This window comes from Takifugu flavidus, chromosome 14 (assembly GCF_003711565.1).
Source record: "Takifugu flavidus isolate HTHZ2018 chromosome 14, ASM371156v2, whole genome shotgun sequence".
In the NCBI taxonomy this organism is placed as follows: Eukaryota; Metazoa; Chordata; class Actinopteri; order Tetraodontiformes; family Tetraodontidae; genus Takifugu; species Takifugu flavidus.
In genome coordinates, this window is record NC_079533.1 from 1,940,489 (window position 1) to 1,958,552 (window position 18,064).

An 18,064-nucleotide genomic window follows, 5' to 3' on the forward strand; every position below is an offset into this window, starting at 1 on the left:
CGGCTGTGGTTCCAGGGGAATATAAGTCCCCGCGCTAGTTTATCTGCGTCTCATAAAAAGGTATTTGAAAACGAGTCTATCAACAGTTGTAGAGAGCAGAAGGGGGATTCTTTACATAATTCTTCCCTAAATGGTGCAGGAAAGGAAAAAAACAGGCATCCTTTCCAAACTTTGACATGAGAGTTTTTATGGCAAATCTTCTCTGACATCCAAAATGTCTTGTTTTATGTTATGTTTTTTATGGTAAATTTAAACTTAACCCCCCCCCCCCCACACACACACACACACACACACACACTTTTAATGTCACTGGTAATATTTAGACTTGACCGAGGACTTTTGGAGCCTTCTGGAAGAAATGGTTCTTCTATTACTGGGCAGAGCATCAACCCTACAACACTCCAGGCCATTTAAAAAACATAAAGTCAACCCAATGTTATTTATTTATATATTGATTTGATTACTGGGGGGAAACGCTCTCTGGATTAAATTCACAACACACATTTTGTGTCCACTTCTGCCTGCCAACGACGTGTCACTAAATCAGAATGCAGAAGCATGACAGCACCCTTGATTCATCCGCTTCTGTCAAACTCTCTCGGCGTTTCCCCAGAGTTTCTCCTCTGCAAGGATGACTTCACCCAATTTTAATTTCCTGAAAATTAATCATAGTTGCCGCTCCCCCACCGAGCCCAACACAGCTTTTAACTTCGTCTTTCGCTGCAGTCACGCATCCTGTGCACCTTCAAATGACTTTACCACCACGAGAGAAAAAACCCCGACGCACGTCATGGACGGTGGAAACAAAGGCTGGGAGTCATGTGAGCTGCAGTCATGATGTCATTTCCCTTTGTTTCGCTTTTGGTTCTCACCCAGAATGACGCCGCTACAGTGGAGGGGGAGGTTGTTGAAACTCCCGGGAATCCCTAGCGTAGATACCAGAACCCAACGTAAGGCCCCCGCCCTCAGCTGCGCTTCTAAAAACAACCACACAGGACGCCGTCCCATCACGACCCGCATCGTTGCTGCAAAACAGAGAGCGAGCCGGGCCGAACGGGCAAACCCGCGTCTATCTAACGGCGTGGGGACACGATGTTTCCGCGTGTCACTTTAAAACTACGTCAGCGGGAGATTGAGCAAACAAATGGAGGTCAAACAGTTCCCCTTTGCACCCGTGTCTAAATCATCATGCTCAGTTTTAGCTCCGATGGTCCTAAAGAGGGTTGAGGATGGGTGGAGGGGTCTACAAGGGGGAGGGTCGGGCTTTATAAATAAAAGAGCAAACTTAAAAGATCTGACTGAGAGGTTTAGGGCTTCAAACGGACTGTGGCCTTTCAGAAATCAGCTACTGGGAGTGATGGATGAAAGTAATTGAAGGTAGCTGCGCCTCTGCCCCCACCGGTCTCCACTGGTCCGTCCACCCCCACACAGCTTCTCCCTCCACTGACTCCGAGTCTGTTTTATTTGTCAGAAGAGATGGAGATTAGATTTCTGGCTGTCCCATCAATCTCTTCACCTCTGCTTGACTCTCCAGACTGTCAACAGTATTAAATACATTTATTATGTTTTATCATCTCCATCTCCCCGCGCCAGATGCTGTTTTGGTTCGTGGTCAAGCGGAGCTCCAACGAAAGCCGCAGCAGAAATCGAATGTGTTGATCGTCAAGAGGGCCGAAGCTTTGGTGAACTCTTACGTGTCTGGAAAACTAGATATTTAAATAAAGAAACCGCCCGTTTAAACTCCAAAACACAGTGCTTCTACAAAAATCAGAGGTTCTCTGGGCCCAAACGAGCGTTTAATTACAGAACCTCTATACGGTTAGAGGACCCGCCCTACAAGAGCACCCTTTATGCTCAGGAGGAGTTCGCTGGTTATGCTTCTTCTCTTTTTCGACTCACACAGGCAGCAGCGAGCAGCTTTCCTGGAGGTTACGCCGTCTTTTCTGACCTCCAGGAAAGCCAAAATGTGCCACGGCCCTGCTGAGAGGCAAGGTGCAAGGTGACCTTTTATGGGCTCGGCCCATAGTCACGAAGCAGTGGCCCAAAATCTGGTCGAGAGTCAACTCACACCTTAGACCCTGTGGTCCAGCAGCAATCCCCCATGAGACAATGCAACTGCCTACTTGAGAGTGTTTGGATTCCAAGTGCATCAGCAGATCAACTTTACTATCGTACTATTTGTCAATCATTGCATGGTTGATCCGTTGGAGGCTAAACCAGTGGAGCGCAACGTCCATTCCTTTAAAAATGTCCTGGAAGACCGACTGTCTGCGTGGCGAGGCCTCACCCCGGGGCTGCACAGGTAAACTATCAAACAGAAAAGTCTGAGTTATTTACCCCAGACCAGCAGTTAAGAGGACCGTCTGGTTTTTAGCACGCACGGTTTGAAACACAATAAGGCAAAACAAGAGATTAAACGCCTTTAGCAGGTGAACAAGCGGCTGACGCTTGAGCTGGTGCGCTGATAAATGAGGCCGCAAGAACGGAGTGGTGTTATTCATCAGGCTGTTGATGCACCTGCAATTAGCAACAGAGGTTATTGACATGAAGACTTGAGCACAGGTGAGAGAGGCTGCAACTGTCTGGCTTCAGGTACTGTGAAATACGAGCCGGGAAACGCAGCTTAACAGCACCGCGGGGGGCCTTTTTTTCTCTCTTTTTCTTTTTTCAAGAATCAGTAGGATCTGGTTTGTTGCCACACCCGCATCAAACCAAATGTGAAACAATGAATCAGCCTTTCATTATGTGAGACACCTCATACCTTGGTGTGGCCCTCACATGCACGCTGGCAGGCAGGCAGCCACCACACTGTAATCACCCTGAAAAACCTCCCATGGCTTCAGACTTCCAAGTCCTAAAGTCCCTTTGAAAACATCCCCCCTCTGATGTGAGGAATGCTACGGATCAAGCTGGAAACTGATTGCAGCTGCCGCCGTCGCTGCTGTTTTCCGTCGCTGTTTTGAAGACAAATGTAAAATTCACCTCCAACAAAAACACCAGGCGGATTTGCATTCCCTCCTCCTGTGTTATCACGCCTCCGGAGAAAAGCCAGATAACGATCAGGCACTGGAGTCGGCGCTGACCATCAGTGACCCCGCCTGCACAGGACACCCCGACCCCTCCACCACACACACACACACCACACGCACACACACGCGCGCTCAGGCAGGCTACACGCCTCCCAGCCCCTCTGACAAAGAGCAGCTCTGTGAACGGCAAACGATGGCCAGCGACACGGACACGACTCGCTGATAAGAGCCGTGAGGGGAAAAAACCAACATTTACACTGACTTAGCCGGCGTTAACGACGCCAGACAATGGCCGAGGCCTTGTTGATTGTTTCACACAAACAGGCTGCCAATCTGCTTTTCCCTTTATTGGAGAAGCCCAGATAGCCCGAGTTAAACCCTGTTATTTACAATGCTCTTTGGTATTCAAACGCTAACACACACACACACACACACACACACACACAGATGCCAAGTGAATCCAAACAACAGCATCCTTAACTACAAGCCAATGATCTGATAGTGGAATTCACCCCAGGGTGAAGTTAAATCCAGCAGCCTGATCCTGGAGCTGCGCAGAGCCATGCAGGGGTGGGGGGGGGGGGGGGGGGGTGTTTAGGCAGGGAGGGGCTCCTTTAATAAAGGTAATATCCTTGGAGCCAAGGAGCTGCATAGTTAAGCCACCTGCACACAGTTTATCGCCACTTTACTTAGTTGGAGGTACAAGTTGAGCCCTCCAGTTTGTATGTAAGTATTTAAAACGAGATATAAGTTCGATCGGGACACCGAGTTTATATGAAGCGATGTTACGATTAAAGGGTTTGACTTAAATGGAGACAACAATGAGGATGATGAGGGTGACGATGACAACCATCGTCACCATCAGGGTCACAGACCTGGAGAAACCAAGGTAAAGTAGCGCTGCGCATTAAAGACAGCCTAAACCCGGCTCCTAAACCCTGCTCCTAAACCCTGCTCCTAAACCCGGCTCCTAAACCCGGCTCCTAAACCCGTCCCGGTGGGTTCTCCGTGTGGAGCCTCACCTTGGAGGAGCGTCTCCGCGCTCAGAACCAGCAACAGCAGCGCGGCTGGGTGCATCCTCGGAGTTAGCGGCGGTTCGGGGGCTCGGTGGGTCCCTGCTGGGCTTCAGGTGAGCGGTCCAACTGGTCCGGGCAGCGGCGCAGGAGCGGGCAGGAGCGAGCAGGTCGGTGCGAAGAGTTGGAGAAAATCCGAAACACGAGTCCCTCCGACGGCGACAAGAGGCAGGTGAAACGGAGAAGCGAAGTCAAGAGGGGGAGGAGGAGGAGGAGGAAAAGGAGGAGGGGGAAGAGGAGGACACGGAAGCTCTGCGGGGATTTCGATAAAATGTCGCCTGACGTAATGTCACATACTGGACACTCCTACAGCTACACGAGGGACGACGAATAAAGACTCCAGGCGCTTTGGTGGCGTGCGTGTGCGTGTGACAGTAACAGGATGTTGCTGTAGTAATTAACGCATGTGTTTGGCGACAGCAAACAACAAACAAACACCTGGAGGCGCCACTAAACTAGTCCGTCCTTCATCTGCGCGCGCCTCGCTGTTAATAAATAGACACCTGACACGTTTACGCGGGCTTTTTTTGTATCGTCCCTACTTGTTGCCCCAGTTACGAGTTTTACTTCCTGGGTATTAAATAAGACAAAGCAGGAGGGTAAGAAGCTGTTGCCCACCGGGGCAACTGTGTGATCTGTATTCTAAAGCGCTCCCGCTACAGTCATAGTAATAAGGTAGTAGCTACTTTTGTTATATGCGTGTATTACATGTGCTGTGCTGTGCTGTCATCCGCAGTTCAGCAATGTGGGCAGCCGTGGTTCCTCTCAGGCTCCAGGAACCGTAATGACACCCTCTGGAGGGGGTTTGTCCGGCGGCTGGTGGGGCAGGAACCGTCCTGCAGGCGCTCCTCTGCAGCCTCCGCCAGCGGGGACACCTGACAGAAGCTCCCACTCTAAATCACCTCCATTCAGGGGGAAATCGCGAGCAAATCCGTCTCTTGTCAGATTTTCCGCCACAGTTGGTGGTGAGACGAGGACAGAGGGCCCATATAAAAAGGGACGTGAAACGTTCGATGATGGAGTTATTCCAAATAATTACATCGAAGCCTTAAACTGGTATTTCGAATCTAAACACTTTGACAACCTATTTTATAAACCACATGGTCCATTTCAGAGGGGGAATTTAGGTCCCATACAGATGAGGTGGTTTAAAAAAGGTTCCAAAAACGTCGATGATTGTTGCGATTAGACAGATAAATAGATAATTACTATAAATCCCTGCCTTCCCTGATGAATTAAATTATAAATAACTTACCAGAGACACCTACTGGGCAGCTGTGGTATTACATGTTCTACTTCCATGCACGCGGTCTAAGAGATGAACAAAGTGCTGCAGAGAAGACAAATAAAAATGAAGCAAGTAAAGAAAGAGGAATTACACACTAAAAGAAAGCAACATCTCTCAACCTGAATTATATGCCTGATTGAATAAATTCGTTTTCAACACAGATTTAAGCTGTGGAAAAGAACGAATGTGGAGAGGAAGATCACTCCAGAGTTTGGAACAGGACCAAAGCTTGAAGTTTGGATGCATCACCAGACCCAAACAGATGACTTCTGTCAAGAAAAACGAGTGACCTCCAAGACTTTATGTCCCCGAGACACTCAAGAAAGTAGATTTGGAGAGAAGCCATTCCCCTCTTAAGTGCTGTGTCAATCTGTGGGCTGGCAGCACAAAAAAGGCAAAGAAACAGATAATATGATCGACACCAGACTAGGTAGAGCCTCCAACAGGAACGTGAAGCTTCCTATCACCTAAATACCAATTAAAGCACTTCAAGGCAGACCCCAGAATCCCCTCCCGGGAGGCTCTGGTGGTCTGAACGATGCCGTTGGGTCCAACAGCACCAGTGTAGCGCAGAGCTCGGCCCATTCTGTGCTGCAGTCATTTTTAAAGCTTAGTGCTGCTCTAAATTCCTCATAAACTGCTCCTGCTGTTTGTGTGAATATTATCGCTGTAAATGCTCAGACGAAGGCTGCAAGTGTTTGGTGATGTACGGCAGCCACTGGATCTCCCCTCTAGTGTCATCAGGCCTGTATTGGAGCTGACGCAGCATCGTGTTTCCTGCATGAACCTAAATGGGATTAGCTTTGCTCTCACCTCCAGTACACACACCCTTTATTTTGATGCCCCTGGTATTACACACTCCAGGACTGAATAAATGGCTCCATTGGGCAGAAACTGCCACCGAGCAGCCACCTGTCACAGCCACAGCGCTCCCTCCATCACTCACACCTTCAGGGAGGTCTTCAGCCGTGCGCCCGGGCATGCACGGGGCCAAGTCGTGGAGGACGCAGCCCCTGGCCAAGCCTGGAGGATTAATTCAAAGTTCGGAGGACCGGGCTGAGCAGGCGGGGCGAGGGCACGGAGGGGCAGTGCAGCTGAAGCTGTCCTCCATCAGTCACACCTGCAGGCAGCATCGTTAAAGAAACCTTCATTGTCATGGGTCAGCTGGGGGGGGCGGGGCACCCGCTCGCCATCAGCCCCGACATCCACGTGTGGAAGGTCTCAGCCATTCAGCAAGGCATCGTCACGCCAACTTCTGCAGACCACCACTGCTTTTAAAAACCAGCTTCCTGAATGCGTGCTGCCCCCCTCTGCCTCCCCAAACAAGACGAGGGCCCCCCAGGTGGATCGCCAAGAGGCAAAGTGAAGGAAACAATTGATTTCAGCCCAGAATTGATCTCCTCTGCACCTTCTTTTTACATTTTAAGAAAATCCAGGCACATTAGGGAGGAATTATGTATTAAGTTCATCTTTTGGCCACTTTTGCCCTCAGTGTTCTCCAGATACCCCCTTTCCCTCCTGTAACAGGACTATTGACTTCACTAAATCTATAAACATGCGTGTGATTGCAGTGTAAAATAGCGTAAAAAGCATCATGTGTAACGAGACAAATTGATTGCACTTCAAGTTTATTAGGCTACATTCGAACATGGGAACCACCCCGTCGTATATTTAGAGGAAAACGGGGCCGTCTATCGATTCATTTCAGGGCGTCTTTGTGAACGGGGCTCTTCAACGGTGAGTCAGTCTTCTGTACAGGACGGCTGCTGCTGCTAGACCCACCACCAGAGCCACGGCGAGGACCCCCACAGCTATCCCGAGGCCTATCCTGGACCCTGGCTCCGAACGGCTGCTGGGCCCGGCTGCTCACAGCACATCCAAAGTAAAAAGGAAGGTAAAACCAAGTGTTCAATAGGCATATCGGTTTCTAGTGATCCCAGGTGAAACAGTCTTACCTTCTTCCTTAGACATCAGGCCTGGACGGGGATGAAATGGAAAACAAACGTCATGTTTCATAATGGCGTGTAAATAGGACAACATCCAACATGTGTATATTTATATGCAGATTTTCTATTGTCACGGCAGTTTTATTCATCCGGTAGATTCAAAAGGAGACGCATAGCAGAGCAGATGGTTTCCCAAGAGCTGATCAATAACCCAGAAAAACATTTTCCCCCTCTTTTCACTTCAGCGAGCTGAAATGTGCCATTAAAGTGATTAAAGAAAGCTGCTTATAAAAGCCTCTGCAGTGGTACAGAGACTTGCACACTCATATTTGGATGTTTGCTATACACGCCTGACGGACGTGGAACGTGTAGCATTGTTCACCTTGGTCATTCTTGGTGACGATGGCCATGGAGGACAGAGTGGTGGCATCTGAGACGCCCGCAGAATCAACATCCCTCTTCTTCCTGTTGTTACATTGCTGTGAAGGAAGAAAAGGTTAAACACTTTTTGGCGCTGAACTTTCCATTTCGGATCCTTCCCTGACCTTAAATTCGCTGCATTTGCTAATCTCGCAGAGTCTGGTGATGCAGTGTAAATAGTAGGTGGAAACCGTCTGGTTCTCCTGCTCAAGGAACCGAAAGGCAGCGAAGGAGAAGCGCGCGTGTTGGCTGTCTCCGTTCTCGTGCATGACTGTCATCGGGTCCCTGGAACACCTGTCAGGCGTGGGAGAATCGGTGTTGCTCTGAGATTCATGGCTGGAAGTTTCTTCTGAATGGGATTGGAGACTCACGGAACAAACAAGTTGAAGAAAGTGCTGCTGGTGGGATACGGAGAGATGGAAGCGTAGCATCGATCCATGAGGACGTGGTACCTGGTGGGGACAGACATCAATCAGGAGGTGCTCCCAACCAGCTGAATACTGGGTGTGTTTAGGTTTCTCCTGTCTTGGGGTCTGTTGGACACATTAAGCTCTTAGGATGACTGTCTTTGCTCAGCTTTTACCCCTCAGATTCACACACCGATGGCAGAAGAACCAATCAGGATTTAGAGATAAGAACGAATGACACGTCGACCTTTACAACCACCCCTGCCTGCAGCTCCTGGAGACAAATGTTCTTACTGATTGGTCAGGTTAACAGCTTGGACCTGAACGTAGACGTTGGACCTCAGCTCTATCCCCAAGGGTGGAATGACCAGAGGAAGCGTGTAGTTAATGTCCTGTCAACAACAAGAAAGAAAGTCTCTTAAATTAGCGAAGACGGCGCTTTTAAAACACTGCGATTAGAAACCATTTGCATTAAGTTAAAAAGGTCGTGAAGCAGCTAAATCTATAATGTTAACCCATAATTGCACGCTGGTAGTGAAGTTTCACCACGTGGACTACAAATGTAGTTTATTGGGCTAAATGGTTTCACCGACTTACTGTAACAGCAGGTCACTCTAAGGCTTTTAGTGTCCACTTACACTGAAGAGCTGCATGCTCAGCGTACTGATGAAACTCCCGTTTCGGTCCCTCACAGCGATGGAAGACGCTGACCTAAATCAAACAATAGGTGGGGAAGATCAGGGAGGAGCGCCGCCCTACAGGTGACTGCCGACGCAGCATTGGCTCCACTAACAAGCATTGGCAGCTTTGACAGCCAATCAAAACTGTGACCACAGAAGCATAATAAAAATAACTCCATGCTAGCTTCTCCCTGGGAAAAGTGGAAGGTTTAAACCAACACTTTGGATGAAGCACCAGATACATGAGTCTCTTGCTGCAACATTCCCATGAACATATAGAGCTTCTTACACGTCCACCTGGGTGTTGTTGATCAGATACTCCAAAGGGTAAGCGCAGGAATAATGATAGCTGAGCTCGGTGTTGTACGTGACTATTCCTGTCGTGGGATCTTGTGAGCGCACCGCGCCGCTGATGTTAACTGTTTGGATGTTGGAGAAGTCGGAAAAGATCCCCGTGCCGGGTGCGCTGGTGGTCTGGAAGCAGCACAGAAACCAGTTGAGCTACAGGCGGAGAGGTTTCCCGCGGAAACCGGCTCATTTCCTGCACCCCTCATCACCTTGAAGCTGCTGCCACAAGCGTTGGTCGCGTTGATGGGGAAAGTGAACCGGACGACTGGCGGGCTGACCGACTCGTCCACGGTTCCTTTGCACTCCCAGTTGTCAAAGACATTGTTGAGGATGAGCTGGGACTCGTTGTAGCCGGTGTAGACAACAGGACAGATCTGGATGGCCAGGCCGATGGAGGCTGTGCCACACTCCACCGAGATGTCAGAGTATTCTTTAACAGAGAGGCAGCAGCAGTGGATGGATTATTCATTAGTACCAAAATCATGTACCAAAACTGATTTAGCTAGCTGCTAAATAATGGAGCCTTTTTGTAACTTAGCGTGTTGACGCCTCGAGTTACAGTTACCTTGATATTCAGCTGTGTTGAGGCGTATCGTAGCGTTCCTCGGGACACGTGGCAACTAAGACCAGTACCAAAGGATACTTCACAAAGACAAATATCCTACCTGGACGGCGTAAGTTGTTGTCGCATGTTAGCTGTCTGCTGCTGGGTGCCATGGATACCAAGAAAAGGACACTAAGGATCTTCATGGTTTCCGTCCTTGCTACAGCAGCTAGCTAGAATAGTCAAATGTAAAATTGACGGTGCTTAAACAGAAACGGTTGAAGTCGATTTTAGGGCATTGCTCCTGGTCTCCTTCCAGCAGAGCAGTGGCAGATTCTTATATACTGTAGCTGTGAGTCCTACTGGGAGACTGAGATTATGAGATTATGAGGACAATTGCTTTGTTGAGGGAGTTCCATGGATGTTACCTTAAGGGCGCTTTCTGAAACCCTACACAGTCTTTATCAGGACACTGGAGCAGCTTCTATTCTTTAACGTATCAATTCGTCACCGTAGCTGAACGAGGGCGTTTAATCCATCAGGATAATAGACGGAGCTCAGGCAGGAGCAGACCTGAGGTTGTTGTAAACAGCTGAAACGGAAGACTGAACGTTAAAGGGGACTACAGGGAACTATGAGGGGGTGCCCTGACGAAGCCAGTGCTTCCTAACCTGGGTTCGGGACTAAACAGAACCTTTGGCTGCTTCTGCTCTCTGCCTGATAACCTGAACTTTGTGATCCTTCCAAAACAAAAGCCATAGAGCCACGTAGGGCACTCAGAAATAACTGGAACAAAAAAAACAGAATCTTTTCCACATGAATCAGGGAGAACGTCGTGTCTGGGAGAGTTTTAATGATACGAATCAAAGTGCAATGTTTGCAATATGTACAAGTGAAGAGAATGTGCACATCCAGGAACAGATCATCGGGAACATTTTAAGAACACAGGGAGAGATTCATAATTGCACCAGGAAAATGTACACACAATATTTAGGCAGAGCAAATTTTCACGTGTACCAATGTGAACAACTTAAATATTAATCTAGTATCCTTTTGAATTTATTTTGGGTTTTTTTGGGGCAAACCAGCAAACAAAACCTTTGATTAACTTAAACTACAAGCGTTTTCAGCCCTCCTAACGCTGCCAATGCAGCTGAGGTATTGAGTGAGTTTCTGGGGTGAAACACAGCAGCACGGTGAACGCTACAGCCAGACAGCATCGACACCACGGGACACAAGCTCTGCTTTACTTCTACTGCTTCCTCACTGACTCGTCTATTTACTGCTTGTTCTCCTGTAAAGAGCCTAAAGGTGGACCTATCCTGACTGGGCTCTTGCCCGGATCTGTGCTCCACCGGGACGCTCAGTTGAAGGCAGGGTTGTGGACCCCTGATAGGCCGCGGACCGGAGCACTCTTGCCTTTAAGGAGACTGAGCGAGAAGATGAAAAAGCAAACGCTCATGACGCCCAGGATGATCACGCCGGAGATAAGTGCACTCGTCACCGTGTTCATCTGGAACACTGGAGTTTTCAGGTGGCCTGAAATCACAGCAGAACAAAGACATGAATCAGGCTCCCTCCGCTCTCTCCCGCGCCTCCCAGAACGCTGTGACCCTCAGCCCGGAGGTGACGGAGCAGGAGCAGCGCAGCATTTACACACGACCGCTGCGAATCCTTAAACTGCGTCGCAATGTGAACCCAAAAGTGAGGAAAATACACAACCGGGTTGAACACCGGGGCCACGCTGTCCAAGGCTAACGTGCACCATCCTGTTCAGCGCACGGCTACATCCGAGGCCACCTCGTCGAGGGTCCGCATCCGTACGCTGGGAAACGGTGCCCGCTTCCCTTTGTGAGCTGAAAGAACAACGTCAAACCCTGAAGTGGAAGCTATTCTGTATAAACGCGGCTCACCCAGCTGAGAGTTGTTGGTCGGCGTTTCATCTGCGGTAAAAAAGATAAAACAGGTTGAAGACAAAGCCCGGAACATTCAGGAAATCGGTGGTCTGGGAATGAGGCTGCGCGCTAACGTCTGGGATGAGCGAAGGAGGAGAGGCGTACCGCTCCTGGTGATGATGGGCCCGGCGGTCAGAACGGCGTTCCCGTTGGACTCCTTCTCGCTCGAGACGTCTCTTTTCTTCCTGCTGCCGCAGATCTGTGATCGGCACAGGTGGAGACGTTCCCAACGTCACTCAAACCTCTCCCACGTAACATCTCGGACACTTTGAAGGCGTCCCGGGGTCTCACCGGCACCAGCATGGGACAGTCGTCGGAGCGGCACAGCTTGGTGACGCAGTGCAGGAAGACGGTGGACATCTTCTGGTTCTTGTGCTTCACAAAGCGGAACACTTCGAAAGCAAAGCGGCCCATTTGGCTCTTCCCGTTCTCAAAGATGGTGGTTTGGGGGTCTTTTTCACAGCTGACTCAATGAAATTCGACAAAGCTCGTCAGAGGGAGGAGCCGGGATGAGCGAAAAGCATCTGATTTCCCCATAAATCACCTAAAGAAAAGGTCGTAGCGAAGGTCGTCGTTGGGGTTTCCGGAGGGGGTGGTGTAACAGTAGTCCATTAGAATGTTCCACCTGTGGGAGCACAAAGGTCGCGGACTTTAGTGTGGGCGACAAAGGCCGCCAGTCGGCTCAGCTCTCCTGGTCTTAAAAGTACTTCCTGTCATATTCCGCATGCGTCCTTCATCCAAACCTTTCACATTTTGGCCACTGACGCAGTTTGAGATCTTAAATTTCAGAGGGAGGCAGAGAGAGTCGGGACTTTTAATTGGAACCAAAGATAAATAATCAGTGGATGCAGTTCTGCAGTGGAGAACTTATTCTGGCGCCGAGAGATGAAAGTTTAAGCCCATTCCTGTTGTATATGGATGCTTTGAGCGAGTACCTCTTGTCCAGGTTGTTAGCTTTCACGGCGGCAAACACTCGAGTCTTCAGGGTGAGTCCTGCCATGGGGATGGACAGCTGCTGAATGTACGATGAGTCCTGCGCACAGAGTTGAAGACCTCAGCACCTCTCAGACATTAGAGTCCTGTATCTGTGAGAAGAATGCAACAGCTCCGCTCCCAAAGGACGTGAACTGACGTTGTAGAGCAGCAGATTCAGCGTGCTGATGAAGGTGCCATTGCTGTCCTTCACTGAGATCGCTGCTGCTGACCTTCAGGGGAGATGGAAAACAAGGCTTTGGAAACAATTAAGCATGTGCCGCCGCATTTACTGCTCCCTTTTCCCGATCATTTCTGCCCACCAGGGAACGTTTGTGGCTTCATATTTAAGATAAAAACTCTGAGGATATTCCTCCAGCTCACCAACCAAATCTCACTCGAGTGCAAAAATGCCTTCTTTGGTTAATTAGAGGTTCCGCTCCGTGTGTTGACAGCAGAGCCGCTGAAAAAGAAGCCAAGCGCGGCGCCTGAATAGAAAACTAGCAGTCGAGTGGGGCTGGAAATGCAGCTCTGACATGAAAAAGGTCGCCTCTTTTCTTTTTCTTACCAGCCGAGGCACCTTAACGGCCCCGTAGTGGCCGCGGACGCCGCCGCCGCGTTAATAACCGGGAAACTTACGAGGCCACCTGGGTGTTGTTGACCAGGTATTCCAGCGGGTAACTGCAGCTGAACTTGTACAGCAGACCAGGCAGGTAGCTGATGATGGTGGGGGGGTCCGGTGTGTCAATGTAGCCAGACATGTTGCCCATCTGAACCAGGGACAGGTTCCCGTAGGCATTGGGCCCTTGAGCCGTAGAGACCTGAGGCAAAGAGTCGGCGAAATATTGCCCCGAGCTCTCAAATGTTTCTTTCACAGGAGCGGCGGTTTATTCATGCGGCTCACAGACTCGGCATGAGAGAAGAGCCTCTGCAGGAAAGGCTCCAGCAGAGAGTCGCTCACAACCGGTGGCGTTCATCAGCCTGCAACACCTCCAAACACTCACAAAGTGGAGGAACTCTGCCATGAACACGGCCAGCATTGAAACATAGATACATAGATGGGAGGGGAAAACAGCTGGAAAAGGCAAAAGGTACTTTAAATGCTTTTAGCAGCTTTTTTTCCTCTTAGCTTTTGTATATTTATGCCTCATTTCACTTTAAAGCTACAAATCATTCCATGACAGCTCCCAGCAGGCAATGAATAAACTAAATGCCCTGGTTTGTTTTTCTTTATCACATCGACTTTTTGCAGTGAATTGATTTTGCGAGCCTTTAATGGTTGTTTTTTTGGTTTTTTTGTCAAAGCTATTAAATATAATAGCTGTGAAATGGATCATTTATGCTCTTCTTACCACCAGGGAATTGCCACAGGATTCCAGCGTGGACAGGCTGATGGTAAATATCACAACAGCAGGAAAAGTGTTGTTGTTGATGAAGCCGCGGCACTGAGCGTCCCCGTGGCGACCGTTGAGGGCCAGGTCGGTGTCGGTGTAGCCAGAAAAGAGGACTGGGCAGAAGTTGATCTTGAGGGTGACGGTCTGCACCCCGCAGTAAACGCTGATATCCCTCTCCGCTTTGAGTGGCAGGAGAGAGCTCATTAGTTTATGCGGTCGTTCCTTTATTTCTGTCCCAAAGTGGGAATTTCTTCTCACCGGGAAAGCGGCTGTGGAAGTTGGCGTCACAGTTGTACCCGTTGAATTGTGCCGTAACCAAGGAGGCCTCACTAAGCAGTAAAAGAACCAAGAGTAGATTCTCCATTTCAGCTTGCCTGAAACACAGGGAGGGAGGGGTAAGGGCATTTCAACAAGCATCTGGAGCAAAAGCAAAAGCATCTCAGTGGAAATAGAGAAATCAAATCGGCACATTTCAGCTCTGCTCTCGTTCTATTAAGCGGAAGCAGATTATTTTTTAAAAAGTCCCAAAATCCAAAAGTGTGGGACTGGATCATCTCCATAAAGGTCTTCTCAGCACATCTGCTCAGCTCATAATCCTTTTCTCATCACCGTCCGTCTCAGACACGGACTCTGGGGGAGAAATTACAGGCAGATTACAGCGTTCTGAGAGGGGGAACCACTCACCCGGGTTCCTAGAAGGCAGCAGTTCAGCGATTCTCCATAAGCTTCCGACTTGGGATGGAATGATCTGCGCAGCATCCCAGCCCCGACGACTAGAGACAGGACTCGGGAGGGGGGGGGGGGGGGGGGGAGAAGGACCGCAGACATAAGAGATTCATTATTTGAACATGTCGACAAAAAACGGACTGTCCGGACCCAACATGGGAAAGTCCATCCGTTCTGAATGTGTTATACAAATCCTTTCACGTTGGCAGAAACATGAGCAGGTTTTAAAGTTTCCCACTCATATCCTTTCGGCCCAATCTGGCCGTGTCACCGCTCACAAATGGTTTGACGCCGCATGAGGTCCAGCGACACAGGCGGGAGGGGGGGGGAATTATCTTTTCATCGCTCCAGTGGCCGTACCCTGCTGACTGAGCCCGTCCTTTCACCCGAGGCTGCTCGGAGAGTGCAGGGGCGAGGACGCGGGCCCTCGCTCCCTGGAAAACACACTTTTCAGGGCAATGGCCCTCAGTCAACACAACAGCAGGCGATCTGCCTGGTGGGGCTGCTGCCAACCTCCAACCTGAGCCACAAACTTTGATTCCAGCCTCCTGGCTGCATAGAGAGGAGCTCATCTGCCGCTTTGCTAGCGCTGATATCAAAGAGAGGCTCCTGTGAACGTGAGACCACCTAAGCTCCGATCAAAAAGAGCCTCTTGTCGGCTGCCTGGCTGTTTCGAGGTCCGCCCACGTGCGTTTTCCATATCCGCACAAGACTGTCATCGCTGGGATAATTTTACAGCAGCTTTCCAACGAGCTGCCCTGCGCGGCACCACCTGGCAGACCAGCGTTGGGCCTGATCGTTAGCTGTGGTTCTCTCACCCGCTTCAGCGGAACAGCTCGGGCCTCCTGCAGATGTAAACTAGTGCTCCTGATGGCGCTCTCCAGGGTTCTTCGCTGCCTTTATATTCTGTTAGTGAGCGGTGCACTGAGAGCAATTTCTTATCTCTAAAGACTTGGCTGTTCCTCGTGAAGCCTAATTAGGAGAAGCTGGCTAAAAATACAGCTAGGACATTGATTGGCTGTGGACTGATAAACATCTAGAGTGCCCGTTTAGTGGCCCAGGATTCCCTCCATCATCGTATTTCTGATAGTGAGGTGCCGTTTTCCTCCTCAGATGTTGGAGCCACTGTGGATCTCTGCACAGCGAGAGAGTGATGCTGCTGTTGGGAGGATGTTTCTGAAACAGTGGAACGGGACGACTGACGCCACGGTTGTTTCGGCTGACTCGGCACAACTAAGCCGATGTCAGCAGGGCCAAGGAGCTGGATAATATGTCTCGGTTCTGGTCCGGATCTTCGGCAGAACGCTCAGGGGCTGCACAAGAGTTCCCACAGTGAGATGCCGAGTCGTGTTACAGGTTTGGATCAGGCCCAAACTATTTCAGTCCTCCCCACGGACCTCTTTCATCTCTATTATTCCTATTGCTATTATTCCTGCTTGTTTCTTTTATCAATAACTTCATACCAGCAATAAAACTCTGCGGAGCCATACGACACACGGAAAAAGAAAATATATTTTTTTTTTTATCAACTGTGAAATAAGCAATTGAATTTAAATGGCTGGGGAAAGATTGGGCGAATCGGAGATTTAGTGGGGGTTATTTGCTTAAGGAAAATAAAAAACTGTTGTGAAATAAGACGCGATAAACATTGGTTGTGACTTCATAGTGGTTCTTCATGTCTGAAATCCCCAGAAAATCCTAAAAACCCTCCGCATGTGAGCACCAGCAGAACACATCTGTGCGGAACTGCGGGGACATTCCGCCTCCCTCTAAAATAATGGAGCTTTGACTGTCCATACCTGCTGAAATGAAACCCCTTTCTGGGCCTTCCCCGTATATCACAATGATAAATAAATAGGTTATGCATAAGCGTGAAAGATCAGTAGGTCAAATGTATCACGGCTTCGTGTTCTGGGTGACATCTGAATGGAATAAGGCCACAGGACTCGTCCTCTTGTTCAAGGCTGCCATGAAACTAGCGCTGATGTCTGTGAGCAGTAAAAGATCTGAGGATCCTTTTATCCGGGCTGAAACCAATATGGCCTGTGTGCCGTCACACCGAGCTTTCTTTAGCATTCTGAATGGCACACAAATAATTTGGCGTCTTGACTAAATGAAAGGGCTGGTCTGTCGGCTTTTGTTGCTTAAAATGTCATCACTTGGCGTGTACACAAGAAGCTCTGGGTCTTTGCAACATTTTCGGCGTCCCTCAGAGGGTATCTGTGTGTAAGCATGGCCTTCCTGCTGACGTCACCTTTATATACATGCTGACAAACACCTTCTGCACAGCAAGTATGGCCCCTTTTCATCCACGTATAAAAGAACTGTAATTCTCAAACATTGGGTAGAAAGTGGAATGGAGGGCAAAGGTTTGGGCCACCCCGATGTGTTCAGGTGACCAGATAGGTAAGCGGAAGATGGCGTGATGCGTGAAAAAAGGGGGAAAGCAAAAGAGCGAAGACTCTGGGAGATGTGAGCTCTCCGATAACCTTGACCCAGATGTTTGACCTTCATGTTAGGCTTGTACATGCTCATCATTAGGAAAGGTCCCCATCCTCTGGGCAGCTGTCTAACACTGACTGTACGCCGCCCAAGTGTTCAGCAACACCTGCACAAATGGGGCTTCATGGTTTAAACGTGAAGCTTTCGTCCAGCAGTTCTCAGGAGACATGGAAACAAATTTTATGCTCTTCTATAAGGAGAAAGAAAAGTTGTGATTCACACCCATATAATGATATAGGGACCAGTAATTTTTTCTAAGTTTTGATTGCTGTGCTCACCTCACAACCTTTATATCTCTGTGTATGCCTTCATATATGTGTACGAACTAGACATGGTTAACCCAAATAAACGTAATTTTTAGTCTTAAAAGCATCAGATAATGAAGCGAGTGGTCACTGAAAAACACATACAGACTCTGACCACTAGATGTCAGTGTCCCCTTTGCAGACCGAGCTCCTTTTAAAATGGCGCTTCTTCATGGAAATGTGCTCGCTGTCGAATAAAACTGACAGATTCTGCCCAAACAAAAGTTGCGAAAGTGGAACATAAGTGTTTGAACTTCTTACATCCACTAACAATCCATGAAAACTTTCTCGATTTCGGAGGGGGACACATTTAGATTTCATTTTTAAACTGGTCAGTAAAAGGATTCGCCATCATCTTTCAAAATTCTTTCAAAATTTCCTTAAATTCATTTAACTGTTGATTTAAACCAGAGTTTTGTCGTATTTCTGTGCCCATTCAACGGAGTTAACCCAGGACACCTACAAATCAAAATAT

At 49.0% G+C, this 18,064-nt stretch overlaps 3 protein-coding genes across 4 annotated transcripts in view; all 3 read right to left on the reverse strand.

Moving 5' to 3' along the window:
• alcama (activated leukocyte cell adhesion molecule a) overlaps window positions 1-4,439 on the reverse strand; it is a 30,869-nt gene extending 26,430 nt beyond the window's left edge. The window contains exon 1 of one of the 2 annotated variants that reach the window (XM_057054304.1): window positions 4,052-4,439. In XM_057054304.1, coding sequence (XP_056910284.1) covers window positions 4,052-4,106 — 55 coding nt within the window. In that variant the 5' untranslated portion in view covers window positions 4,107-4,439. The remainder of the gene's footprint in view (window positions 1-4,051) is intronic. The other variant, XM_057054303.1, reaches the window with a different exon arrangement.
• A 2,562-nt stretch (window positions 4,440-7,001) lies between these two features.
• LOC130538009 (zona pellucida-like domain-containing protein 1) lies at window positions 7,002-10,430 on the reverse strand. Its single transcript, XM_057055219.1, has 10 exons — window positions 9,857-10,430; window positions 9,401-9,621; window positions 9,133-9,317; window positions 8,802-8,874; window positions 8,458-8,555; window positions 8,128-8,208; window positions 7,882-8,050; window positions 7,719-7,815; window positions 7,346-7,366; window positions 7,002-7,252 (listed from the first exon to the last, which is right to left on the reverse strand). The coding sequence occupies exons 1-10, from the start codon at window positions 9,939-9,941 to the stop codon at window positions 7,122-7,124; spliced, it is 1,161 nt and encodes a 386-aa protein (XP_056911199.1). The 5' UTR covers window positions 9,942-10,430; the 3' UTR covers window positions 7,002-7,121.
• A 126-nt stretch (window positions 10,431-10,556) lies between these two features.
• zpld1a (zona pellucida-like domain containing 1a) lies at window positions 10,557-16,140 on the reverse strand. The gene is made up of 11 exons (XM_057055217.1): window positions 14,741-16,140; window positions 14,315-14,430; window positions 14,015-14,235; window positions 13,302-13,483; window positions 12,823-12,895; window positions 12,626-12,723; window positions 12,235-12,315; window positions 11,982-12,153; window positions 11,796-11,889; window positions 11,649-11,678; window positions 10,557-11,274 (listed from the first exon to the last, which is right to left on the reverse strand). The coding sequence occupies exons 2-11, from the start codon at window positions 14,418-14,420 to the stop codon at window positions 11,099-11,101; spliced, it is 1,233 nt and encodes a 410-aa protein (XP_056911197.1). The 5' UTR covers window positions 14,421-14,430; window positions 14,741-16,140; the 3' UTR covers window positions 10,557-11,098.
• Between the last annotated feature and the right edge of the window lie 1,924 nt (window positions 16,141-18,064).

Coding starts and splice junctions, on each gene's coding strand:
- LOC130538009 (XM_057055219.1), bottom strand. CDS start 9,941: ATGAAGATCCTTAGTGTCCTTTTCTTGGTATCCATGGCACCCAGCAGC. Junction 9,622..9,856: donor CAACAACTTACGCCGTCCAG/GTAGGATATTTG, acceptor TCTCTGTTAAAG/AATACTCTGACATCTCGGTG. Junction 8,051..8,127: donor TTCTTCAACTTGTTTGTTCC/GTGAGTCTCCAA, acceptor CACGCCTGACAG/GTGTTCCAGGGACCCGATGA.
- zpld1a (XM_057055217.1), bottom strand. CDS start 14,420: ATGGAGAATCTACTCTTGGTTCTTTTACTGCTTAGTGAGGCCTCCTTG. Junction 12,316..12,625: donor GCTAACAACCTGGACAAGAG/GTACTCGCTCAA, acceptor GTGCTCCCACAG/GTGGAACATTCTAATGGACT. Junction 11,275..11,648: donor GACCAACAACTCTCAGCTGG/GTGAGCCGCGTT, acceptor CTGTGATTTCAG/GCCACCTGAAAACTCCAGTG.